At 41.2% G+C, this 12,763-nt stretch overlaps 1 protein-coding gene across 1 annotated transcript in view; it reads left to right on the forward strand.

The window, feature by feature from the left end:
• Window positions 1-12,763, forward strand: part of LOC143808529 (alpha-1,4-N-acetylglucosaminyltransferase-like) — a 92,184-nt gene that overhangs the window by 18,237 nt on the left and 61,184 nt on the right. The window contains exon 2 of the mRNA XM_077291291.1: window positions 8,759-9,344. Coding sequence (XP_077147406.1) covers window positions 8,778-9,344 — 567 coding nt within the window. The 5' untranslated portion in view covers window positions 8,759-8,777. The remainder of the gene's footprint in view (window positions 1-8,758; window positions 9,345-12,763) is intronic.

The raw sequence follows: 12,763 nt of genomic DNA on the forward strand, positions 1-12,763 counted from the left end.
AATCTCTTTTAACATATTTGTGTATATGATATTTACAATTTTATTGGTAGCTAATAAAATATTTGATACGATGTGATCGCGTTGCTCCGAGCATCTCCTCTGTCCTCCTCCCTGCAGGCTCCGAATCCAAGATGGACGCGGGGCTCCTTCCGGGTCCTGCAGGGAGGTGGCTTGCAAGCGCCTGCTCAGATCAGGCACCTGCAAGCCTCCTGCAGTGCTTGTCAGATCGCTGATCTGACACAGTGCATTGGAAAGTGTCAGATCAGCAATCTGACACTTTACCATGATGTCCCACACGGGGACAAAGTAAAAAAGTAAAAAAAAAAATATTTACATGTGTAAAGAAAAAAGAAATCCTAAATACATAAAACATATTGTTCCAAAAAATACATTTCTTTATGTAAATAATAAAAAAACAATAAAATTACACATATTTAGTATTGCCGCGTCCATAACGACACGACCTAAAAACTGCCCCACTAGTTAACCCCTTCAGTGAACACCGTTAAAAAAAAAAACTAGGCAAAAAACAATGCTTTATCATCATACCACTGAACGAAAAGTGGAATAACACGCGATCAGAAAGACGGATATAAATAAACATCGTACTGCCAAAAACGTCATCTTGTTCCGCAAAAAAAAAGCCACAATACAGCATCATCAGCGAAAAAATAAAAAAGTTATAGCCCACAGAATAAAGCAATTCAAAAATAAACATTTTTTTTATGAAATAGTTTTTATTGTATAAAAGCGCCAAAATATAAAAAAATGATATAAATGAGGTATCGCTGTAATCGTACTGACCTGAAGAATAAAACTGCTTTATCAATTTTACCAGACACGGAACGGTATCAACGCCCCTCCAAAAGAAATTCACGAATTGTTGTTTTTTGTTCATTCTGCCTAACTAAAATAGGAATAAAAAGCGATCAAAAAATGTGATGTGCCCGAAAATGATACCAATAAAAAAGTCAACTCGTACCGCCAAAAAAAGACCTCACATGACTCTGTGGACCAAAATATGGAAAAATTATAGCTCTCAGAATGTGGTAACGCAAAAAATATTTTTTTGCAATAAAAAAGCGTCTTTTAGTGTGTGACAGCTGCCAAACATAAAAACCCGCCATAAAAACCAGCTATAAATAGCAAATCAAACCCCCCATTATCACCGCCTTAGTTAGGTAAAAATAACAAAATACATTTTTTTATTTATTTCCATTTTCCCATTAGGGTTAGGTTTAGGGTTGGGGCTAAAGTTAGGCTTGGGGTTAAAATTAGGGTTAGGGTTGGGGCTAAAGTTAAGGTTGGGGCTAAAGTTAGGGTTGGGGCTAAAGTTAGGGTTGGGGCTAGAGTTGGGGTTAGGGTTTGGATTACGTTTACGGTTGGGTTATAGGTGTGTCAGGGTTAGGGGTATGGTTAGGGTTGGGATTAGGGTTAGGGGTGTGTTGGGGTTAGGAGTATGTTGGGGTTGGTATTAGGGTTAGGGGTGTTTTCTGGTTAGTGGTGTGGTTAGGTTTGGGATTAGGCTTAGGGGTGTGTTGGGGTTAGGGTTGGAGTTAGAATTGGGAGGTTTCCACTGTTTAGGCACACCAGGGGCTCTGCAAATGCAACATGACATCCGATCTCAATCCATATAATTCAGCATTGAAAAAGTAAAATGGTGCTCCTTCCCTTCCAAGCTCTGACATGTGCCCAAACAGTGGTTTTCCCCCACATATGGGGTATTAGAGTACTCAGGACAAATTGGACAATAACGTTAGGGGTCCAATTTCTCCTTGAACCCATGGGAAAATACAAAACCGGGGGCTAAAAAATCATTTTTGTGGAAGAAAAAACATTTTTTATTTTCACAGTTCTGCTTTATAAACTTTAGTGAAACACTTGGGGGTTCAAAGTGATCACCACAATCTAGATAAGTTCCTTGGGGGGTCTAGTTTCCAACATGTGGTCACTTGTGGGGGGTTTCTACTGTTTAGGTATATCAGGGGCTCTGCAAACGCAAAATGATGCCCACAGACCATTCCATCAATGTCTGCATTCCAAAACACCACTTCTTCCTTTCCGACCTCTGCCATGCGCCCAAACAGTAGTTTTCTCCCACATATTGGGTATCAGCATACTCAGGACAAACTGGAGAACAACTTTTGGTGTCCAATTTCTCCAGATACCCCTGGGAAAATACAAAATTGGGGGCTAAAAGATCATTTTTTTGGAAAAAAAAGATTTTTTTATTTTCACGACTCTACATTATAAACTTCTGTGAAGCACTTTGGGGTTTAAAGTGCTCACAACACATCTAGATACATTCCTTAGGGGGTCTACTTTCCAAAATGGTGTCACTTGTGGGGGGTTTCCACTGTTTAGGCACATCAGGGGCTCTCCAAACAAGACATGGCGTCCCATCTCAATTCCAGTCAATTTTGCATTGAAAAGTCAAATGGCGTTTCTTCCCTTCTGAGCTCTGCCACGCGCCCAAACAGTGCTTTACCCCCACATATGGGGTATAAGCGTACTCAGGACAAACTGTACAACAACTTTTGGGGTCCAATTTCTCCTGTTACCCTTCGGAAAATAGAAAACTGGGGACCAAAATATCATTTTTGTGGAAAAAAATATTATTTTTATTTTTACGGCTCTACATTATAAAACTTCTGGGAAGCACTTTGGGGTTCAAGGTGCTCACCACACATCTAGATAAGTTCCTTATGGGGTCTACTTTCCAAAACAGTGTCACTTTTGGGGGGTTTCCACTGTTTAGGCACATCAGGGGCTCTCCAAACGCAACATGGCCTCCTATCTCAATTTCAGCTAATTTTGCATTGAAAGTCAAATGGCGCTCCTTCCCTTCCGAGCTCTGCCATGCGCCCAATCATATGGGGTATCAGCGTACTCAGGACAAATTGTGCAACAACTTTTGGGGTCCAATTTCTCCTGTTACCCTTGGTAAAATAAAACAAATTGGATCAGAAGTAAATTTTTTGTGAAATGCTCATTTTATTTAAACATTCCAAGAATTCCTGTGAAACACATGAAGGGTTAATAAGCTTCTTGAATGTGGTTTTGAGCACCATGAGGGGTGCAGTTTTTAGAATGGTGTCACACTTGGGTATTTTCTATCATATAGACCCCTCAAAGTGACTTCAAATGTGATGTGGTCCCTAAAAAAAATGGTGTTGTAAAAATGAGAAATTGCTGGTCAACTTTTAACCCTTATAACTCCCTAACAAGAAAAATAATTGGTTCCAAAATTATGCTGATGTAAAGTAGATATGTGGGAAATGTTACTTATTAAGTATTTTGTGTGACATACAGTACAGACCATACGTTTGGACACACCTTCTCATTTAAAGATTTTTCTGTATTTTCATGACTATGAAAATTGTACATTCACACTGAAGGCATAAAACTATGAATTAACACATGTGGAATTATATACTTAACAGAAAAGTGTGAAACAACTGAAGTTATGTCTTATATTCTAGGTTCTTCATAGTAGCCACCTTTTGCTTTGATGACTGCTTTGTACACTCTTGGCATTCCCTTGATGAGCTTCAAGAGGTAGTCACCGGGAATGGTTTTCACTAGGGTTGAGCGACTTTTATTTTTATAGGATCGGGTCGGGTTTCACGAAACCTGACTTTCTCAAAAGTCGGGTCGAGTGAAATCGGCCGATCCTATAAAAAAGTCGGGGTCGGGGTTGGCCGAAACACGAAACCCAATGCAGTGCAATGGGATACTATGGTTCCCAGGGTCTGAAAGAGAGGAAACTCTCCTTCAGGCCCTGGGATCCATATTTAAGTGTAAAATAAAGAATCAAAATAAAAAATATTGATATACTCACCCTCGGACGCGCCCTGGTACTAACTGGCAGCCTTCCTTCCTAAGAATGAGCGCGTGAATGACCTGCGGTGACATCACGGCTTGTGATTGGTCGCGTGAGCGGTCACATGGGCGGCCGCGACCAATCACAAGCCGTGACGTCATCTAAGGCCCTTCACGCGCTCATTCTTAGGAAGGAAGGCTGCCGGAAAGAAGCCGAGGGTGAGTATATTCCTATTAGGTATATACTCACCCTCGGACGCGCCCTGCTTCTTTCCGGCAGCCTTCCTTCTTAAGAATGAGTGCGTGAAGGGCCTTAGATGACGCCACGGCTTGTGATTGGTCGCGTGAGCGGTCACATGGGTGGCCGCGACCAATCACAAGCCGTGAAGTCATCTAAGGCCCTTCACGCACTCATTCTTAAGAAGGAAGGCTGCCGGAAAGAAGCAGGGCGCGTCCAAGGGTGAGTATATACCTAATAGGAATATACTCACCCTCAGCTTCTTTCCGGCAGCCTTCCTTCCTAAGAATGAGCTCGTGAAGGGCCTTAGATGACGTCACGGCTTGTGATTGGTCGCAGCCGCCCATGTGACCGCTCAGGCGACCAATCACAAGCCGCGACATCACCGCAGGTCATTCACGCACTCATTCTTAGGAAGGAAGGCTGCCAGTTAGTACCAGGGCGTGTCCGAGGGTGAGTATATCAATATTTTTTATTTTGATTCTATATTTTACACTTAAATATGGATTCCGATACCGATTTCCGATATCGCAAACATATCGGAACTCGGTATCGGAATTCCGATACCAGATTCAGAAGATCGCCGACCTCATGGCCGACCCCACACAGGGGTCGGGTCGGGTTTTATGAAACCCAACTTTGCCAAAAGTCGGCGACTTCTGAAAATGGCAGACCTGTTTCACTCAACCCTAGTTTTCACTTCACAGGTGTGCCCTGTCAGGTTTAATAAGTGGGATTTCTTGCAAGGATTTCTTGCCTAATAAACGGAGTTGGGACCATCAGTTGTGTTGTGCAGAAGACTGGTGGATACACAGCTGACAGTCCTACTGAATAGACTGTTAGAATTTGTATTATGGCAAGAAAAAAGCAGCTAAGTAAAGAAAAACGAGTGGCCATCATTACTTTAAGAAATGAAGGTCAATCAGTCTGAAAAATTGGGAAAACTTTGAAAGTGTCCCCAAGTGGCAGTGGCAAAAACCATCAAGCGCTACAAAGAAACTGGCTCACGAGGACCGCCCCAGGAAACGAAGACCAAGAGTCACCTCTGCTTCTGAGGATAAGTTTATCCGAGTCATCAGCCTCAGAAATCGCAGGTTAACAGCAGCTCAGATTAGAGACCAGGTCAATGCCACACAGATTTCTAGCAGTGGACACATCTCTACAACAACTGTTAAGAGGAGACTTTGTGCAGCAGGCCTTCATGGTAAAATAGCTGCTTGCAAACCACTGCTAAGGACAGACAACAAGCAGAAGAGGCTCGTTTGGGCTAGAGAACACAAGGAATGGACATTAGACCAGTGGAAATCTGTGCTTTGGTCTGATGAGACCAAATTTGAGATCTTTGGTTCCAACCACCGTGTATTTGTGCGACGCAGAAAAGGTGAACAGATGGACTCTACATGCCTGGTTCCCACCGTGAAGCATGGAGGAGGAGGTTTGCTGGTGACTCTGTTTGGGATATATTCAAAATTGAAGGCATACTGAACCAGCATGGCTACCACAGCATCTTGCAGCGGCATGCTATTCTATCCGGTTTGCATTTAGTAGACCATCATTTATTTTTCAACAGGACAATGACCCCAAACACACCTCCAGGCTGTGTAAGGGCTATTTGACCAAGAAGGGGTGTGATGGGGTGCTACGCCAGATGACCTGGCCTCCACAGTCACCAGACCTGAACCCAATCGAGATAGTTTGGGGTGAACTGGACCGCAGAGTGAAGGCAAAGGGCCAACAAGAGCTAAGCATCTCTGGGAACTCCTTCAAGATTGTTGGAAGACCATCCCGGTGACTACCTCTTGAAGCTCATCAAGAGAATGCCAAGAGTGTGCAAAGCAGTCATCAAAGCAAAAGGTGGCTACTTTGAAGAACCTAGAATATAAGACATATTTTCAGTTGTTTCACACTTTTTTGTTAAATATATAATTCCACATGTGTTAATTCATAGTTTTATGCCTTCAATGTAAATGTACAATTTTCATAGTCATGAAAATACAGAAAAATCTTTAAATGAGAAGGTGTGTTCAAACTTTTGGTCTGTACTGTATCTCTGTGATTTAAGGGCATGAAAATTCAAAGTTGGAAAATTGCGAAATTTTCAAACTTTTCACCAAATTTCCGTATTTTTCACAAATAATCTCAAGTAATGTCATGGAAATTTTACCACTAAAATGAAGTACAGTATGTCACGGGAAAACAGTGTCAGAATCACCAGGATCCATTGAAGTGTTCCAGAGTTATAACCTCATAAAGGGAAAGTGGTCAGAATTGTAACAATTGGCCCTGTCATTAACATGAAAACCACCCTTGAGGGTAAAGAGTCCCTCCTTTATAAATGAAACAAGCTGTGTCTGATGATGTGCATGCACACCATGGCCAGCTAAGTTTGCTTAATGTTACAATAAGATTTCCCAGTAAATGCATTTGTATTGCTAAAGTTGAAAAATGCATCAAAAACGCTATGTGTGAGCATAGCTCAAGTGGTCTTTATTTTACCTTACATACAAATTATTACCCTGGAAGGGATGTTACTTGTCATATTTCCCAGGAAATTCCATTTTGTCTTTGTTTTTGTATGTTTTAGTGTGCGCCTGTAAAAGTGGCGTCACACTCTGACAATATTGGTCACAACTGTGACCTAGGAGCCAGAAATGCTTCCGGGGTCTTCCCCATGTTGTTCCCATGTCATTTGAGCACGGTTCCCACTGATTTCAATTGTTTTTAGACCCTAAATGGACCCCTGGGGGATCACAAAAAAAATCCTCAGGTTTTCCATTGGGCTCGTTGCTCTGGACAAGTACCCGAGCATTCCAATTTGTTTGACCCGAGCAGTGAGCATTTTAGTGCTTGCCCATCACTACACACCACCACTTGTTACAGTGCATTTTCTTTGAATTTGCTTAAGTACTTCTCACCATAAACAATAGGTCCTAGCAATGTGAAAGAAATATGTAGCATTACATTCTTTGCCATTCCTTCAGAACAGACAGATCTCTGCTGTTCTCTCTGTAGCTGGTGCAGAGATCATGGAAGAGCAGGACTGTGTGGGAAATATATGAATCACACAGGGGACTAAGGGATGGAGAGTAGGGATGAGCGAGTGTACTCGTGGCTCGGGTTTTCCCGAGCATGCTTGGGTGATCTCCAAGTATTTATGACTGCTCGGAGAATAAGTTTTCATCATGGCAGGTGAATGATTTACAGCTACTAGCCAGTTTGATTACATATGAGGATTCCCTAGCAGCCATGCAACCCCCACATGTATTCAGCCTGGCAAATAGCTGTAAATCATTCAGCTGCCATGATGAAAACTAAATCTCCGAGCAGTCATAAATACTCGGAGGTCACTCGATCAAAGAGTACACTCGCTCATCACTAATGGAGATTGACATGTCAAGCAAGGCATGTTAGTGTGAGGAGACTTAAAAGCAATACATGTTGCTATTGGCCTGTGAGGTGAGAGCTTCTGGACTGCAGTTTAAGGAGTAAAATTTCTCTTTGTGGAGAGTGACATGCCAAGCCTGGCATGTCTTAGTGAGGAGACTTTATAGGTGTTGATAGAGTTCAAGTCCTCATCCCTCTTAAGAGAAAATTAGCATATTTAATTTCCCAGAGGAGCATGCATGACACTTAAGTCTGCTCACTCTGACATGCCAGGCTTGAGTTGTCACTCTTCACAAGGAGAAACATGATCATTTACACCAAGTCCAGAGCCTCTTGCCTAGCCAAATCAAATCTCATACTTTGCACTGACAAGGGGTAACACCCCAAAATACTGTGCCTTCAAATTGAGATTATGGTTTAGGTTTTACCCTGAGTCATGTTGCAAGGCTTGTTGAAAGGTTGTTATTGACTTTTAAGATGGCTACTTCCAATTGGTGATGCTAGAGATCAAGTCGTCTTCCTCTCTGAAGAGACAATTTGCAAATGTCTCACACAGAATAGGCCGGTTCTAAGCTTTTTTAACCCTGATTAAGACTCCTGCTTAAGATTGGTCAATGTCATGTAGGAGAAAAAGTACACGCCCCAGAGATATATCTGAGCCATCATCCCCTTGTATACAAAATAAATTGGAATCTAAAGTTTACACATTAATATCTCCATAATGGTGATGACAGAGAAATTAAAAAACAAAAACAAAGTTTTACTCAGCTCTGAAACTATTATTCCAGGATGTGGAATGTTTAACATGCTCAAACTGGTGGAAAGCCCTATTTAAATGATGCATAGATTCAAAAAGACTAGCAGAAATCATGGCTAGGAAACAGAGGAAACAGAGTTGGGGTAAATGAAATTGAACCCAATGGTTAATTTATTTTTGTTAACTGGTTTATTTTTTACATGTAGGACGACATAAAGATGAACACCTTATGTCCTTCAATAATTAAAATTGTAATTTGAAAACAATATTTTGTGATTGCTTGGATTGAATGTATCCAATTATTTAAAGTTATTTGATAATCTGAAAAATGCTTGTGTAAAAATGTGCAAATATAGAAGAATTAGGATGAAGCAAATACTTTTTTCTTAACACTTACACAATTAACAAATCCTTCTGACATACTACAGATTTATAGATTACTTTATACTCTGATTAGATAAAGCTTTTATTTTACTTAATTTGTCTTTATACAATATCTTATGTTATGCATTTTTTCCATTTGAACCTTTCTTTGTTAATTATCTTTTGTTTTGCAGTCTGACATCTACTGCAGCAATGTTAAAAATATTGAGGATAGCAGTCTTCCTTCTTCTGATGGTAGCCCTCGGGGTTTTTTTTGGAGTCACCAACAATGAAAGTATCTTTCCTTATGTGTCCTCCTTATCAAGAAGAAAAATATTAAATGAATCAATTACGTTAATGAATAACATTTTCAGTCCCATTCATGGATGGTCAAATATAAAAAATGCATTAAGTACCAAAGCATCGAGAGTTCAGGAAAAAATGTTACTGGAAACCCTCAATACATCATCAAGCACAAGGTTAAATATTGCTTTTGTTTCTCCATCTGAAGTATTAAAACAAGGTGATGGCATCATATTTTTGGAAACAACAGATCGAATGCAGCCTCCTTCATTAGTTTTATGTGCTATAGAGTCTGCAGCTCGTGTGTACAAGAACCGACCAGTGGCCTTCTTCATGAAAGGATTAAACAGTACCAACATAGAAGAAACGGTGAAGAGACATTTCCCAGTGCTCTCATCCCTGAGGAACGTTTACATCTTCCCCCTGAGGTTCGAGGAAGTGTTTGCTGACACCCCACTTCACACATGGTATCAGAAGGTACTGTGCAGCAATATCTGAAATTTACTAGTAATTATTATGACCAAATGTAAATCAGAGTTCATTTGTATAGGATTGGCCTGGGGATGTGCAAGCTGTACTGGCACATAGATGTCTCTTCTGATGGTGACATTTTAAATGGTATAACCACTGGGTCTTATGGCTACACTAAATCTTAAAGGGGTTGGCAATCCCTTCTCAATTCCTGCCGTATTTTGCGGACTTTAACTCTTTCACGACATGCGCCGTAATAGTACGGCGCATGTCGTGTCTCCCCCTTTGATATGGGCTCCGGCGGTGAGCCCATATCAAAGTCGCGACATGTCAGCTGTTTTGTACAACTGACATGTGCGCACAATAGCGGTGGGTGAAATCGCTATTCACCCACCGCTATTAACCTTTTAAATGCCGTTGTCAAACGCAGACAGCGGCATTTAACTACCGCTGCCAGCTGGGTGGCCGGAAATGAGCGCATCGCCGACCCTTGTCAAATGATCGGGGGTCGGCGATGTGTCAGGACAGTAACCATAGAGGTCTTTCAGACCTCCATGGTTACTGATGCCAGCCTGCTGTGAGCGCCCCCCTGTGATGATCGCTGCTATGTAGCAGAGCCGATCGGGTTGTGCCAGCTTCTAGCCTCCCATGGTGGCTATTGAAGCATGGCACAAGTAAAAAAAAAATGTTTTTAAAAATATGAAAAAAATATAAAAAATATAAAAGTTTAAATGACCCCCCTTTCGCCCCATCCTAAATAAAACAATAAAAGAAAATCAAACCTACAAGTATTTGGTATCGCCAAGTTCAGAATCGCCCGATCTATGAGCAAAAAAAAAGCATTAACCTGATCGCTAAACAGCGTAGCGAGAAAAAAATCCGAAACGCCAGAATTCCTTTTTTTGGTCGCTGTGACATTGCATTAAAATGCAATAACGGGCGATCAAAAGAACGTATCTACACTGAAATGGTATAATTAAAAACATCAGCTGGGCATGCAAAAAATAAGCCCTCACCCGACCCCAGATCACAAAAAATGGAGACGCTTCGGGTATTGGAAAATGGCACTTTCTTTTTTTTTTTTTAAGCAAAGTTTTGAATTTTTTTTCACCACTTGGATAAAAAATAACCTAGTCATGTTAGGTGTCTATGAACTCGTATTGACCTAGAGAATCACAATGGCAGGTTACTTTTAGCATTTAGTGAACCTAGCAAGAAAGCCAAACAAAAAACCAGTGTGGGATTGCACTTTTTTTGCAAATTCACCGCACTTGGAATTTTTTTCCCGTTTTCCAGTAAAAGACATAGTAAAACCAATGGTTTCGTTCAAAAGTACAACTCGTCCCACAGAAAATGAGCCCACACATGACCATATTGACGGAAAAATAAAAAAGTTATGGCTCTGGGAAGGAGGGAAGTGAAAATCGAAAACGCAAAAACGAAAAAGGGCCGCGACTTGAAGGGATGCATGGAACCATAAGACGCAGCCCAAATTTTGGGGAGGAAAATAGGCAAAACTTTTTTAAATGAAATGGTAGTACATCTTATAATCCCATTTTACACTAGCTAATCGGGGGTCAGTAGTGCTGGAGCTGGGTCACAGGAGGCAGGTTTTCTTGTTTATTAGGCTGGTGGCAGGAGTGGGGTGATGCTGGGAGTCTGGGGGGAGAGGGCATTCCAGAGCTGCAAGGCTGTGGGCCCTCGGTTACCTTGGATACTAAGAGACAGAATCAAACAAAGTGCAGCTCACCATAATCGACATCCTTGGAAGCTCTGAGCACGGAACAGTTGTGTCAGGGCGTGGAGAAATCATAAAAATTAGGAATCCAGCTCAACAAGATAGTGAAAAAAATCTATTCTTTATTCACTTAAAAAATGGGTTCAGTGGAGGATAAAAACATCAGCAATAACAAAGAGTAAAATGTGATATCAATGCGTTTCTGGTGACCAAGCACCCTTCGTCATGAAGAGAACCTAAGACACACCCTTATTTTCCTCAAAAATTTTGGGGAAAAAAGTGTTTCTTATAATCCTAATAAAATCGTATGTTTGACCCCAGTTTACAGTATGTTTGATTGACAGTTTATAAAGCATTGCAATACCTTTTAACAGTGATCAGATGAAAACAAGTGAAAGTGCAATAGAGGGTTTAAGGAAAAAATCACAAAATTAAAAAAACAATCCGACCTTTAAAACTGTCACACTAGTTGTCACTTCAGTGACTACCATAGAAAAAAGTAAAAAAGACAATGCTTGTTCATCATACTGCCAAACCAAATGTGGAATAAAACGTGAACAAAAAGGTGAATGTAAATAAAAATGGTATAGCTGAAAACATAATCTTGTCCCCCCAAAAAAGGCTACTATAAAGCTCCATCAGCATAAAAATAAAAAAGTTATAGCTCTATGAATACAGCGATGCAAAAATAAAATTTTTTTCTATAAGTTAGTTTTTATTGTGTAAAAGCACCAAACATAAAAAAAATTATATTAATGTGGTATCGTTGTAATCGTACTGACCCAAAGAATAAAACTGCCTTATCAATTTTACCACTTGTGGAAGGTATAAAAAAAATTCCTGTATTGCTGGTTTTTGTTCATTCTGCCTCCCAAAAATTGGAATAGAAAGCAAATAAAAGCAATATAAGCAAAATAAAAAAGTTATGTTCCTCAATAAGTGTCACGGGAAACCTAGGTGTCACGGGAAAACCTAGGTAGGCAAGAGCTAATAACCCGGGCCCCTGCGATTTCCCTCAACTCTGGGAAACCCTGACTGACCCTCTCCCAGAGTTTACACTGATGGTGTGCATGTCTGGGCCTCCATCCTCACCCTGTCTCCTGTTACAACCACTGGCTGAAACCACCATCCAGTGAAGAGACCACTAACCAATACCCACAGTTAGCACAGACAAGGATAACTGAAAATATACAGCACGCCGCAGTCACACAGGAATACACAATAAGTTCACAGGGCAAAACAAATACAAATATAGGAAGGAGGAAAATATGACAAAGGGAAATATACACCACCAGATACGATACTCCTTCTCCTAGACCACCACTCCAGACCGAGATAACCAAGCACAAGACAGAAGCTATAATCGGCGACGCCCAATCTTCAGAAGAACAATTTAAAGGCAGTGGGCGTGAACCAGCTTCCAATCCGAGCACCAGCTAAATTAACCCCGGACCAGCTAGATAAAATCTAGCCGACACCACTGAGCGCATAGTGGACAAAAGCGGAATTACCGCTGTCTGTCGAACGCCCTAGTATGAACAGCGTCCGACATGACAGTATCCCGCCTTCTACTAGGGACCCCAGGGCCCTCACGACTTATAGGACCCGGCTTGTCCGGATGGCGGCGGTGAAACATACTGACCAGCCGATCTGCATGAATGTCCGAGGCTGGTACCCAAGACCTCTC

This window comes from Ranitomeya variabilis, chromosome 2 (genome assembly GCF_051348905.1).
Source record: "Ranitomeya variabilis isolate aRanVar5 chromosome 2, aRanVar5.hap1, whole genome shotgun sequence".
Classification (NCBI taxonomy): domain Eukaryota; kingdom Metazoa; phylum Chordata; class Amphibia; order Anura; family Dendrobatidae; genus Ranitomeya; species Ranitomeya variabilis.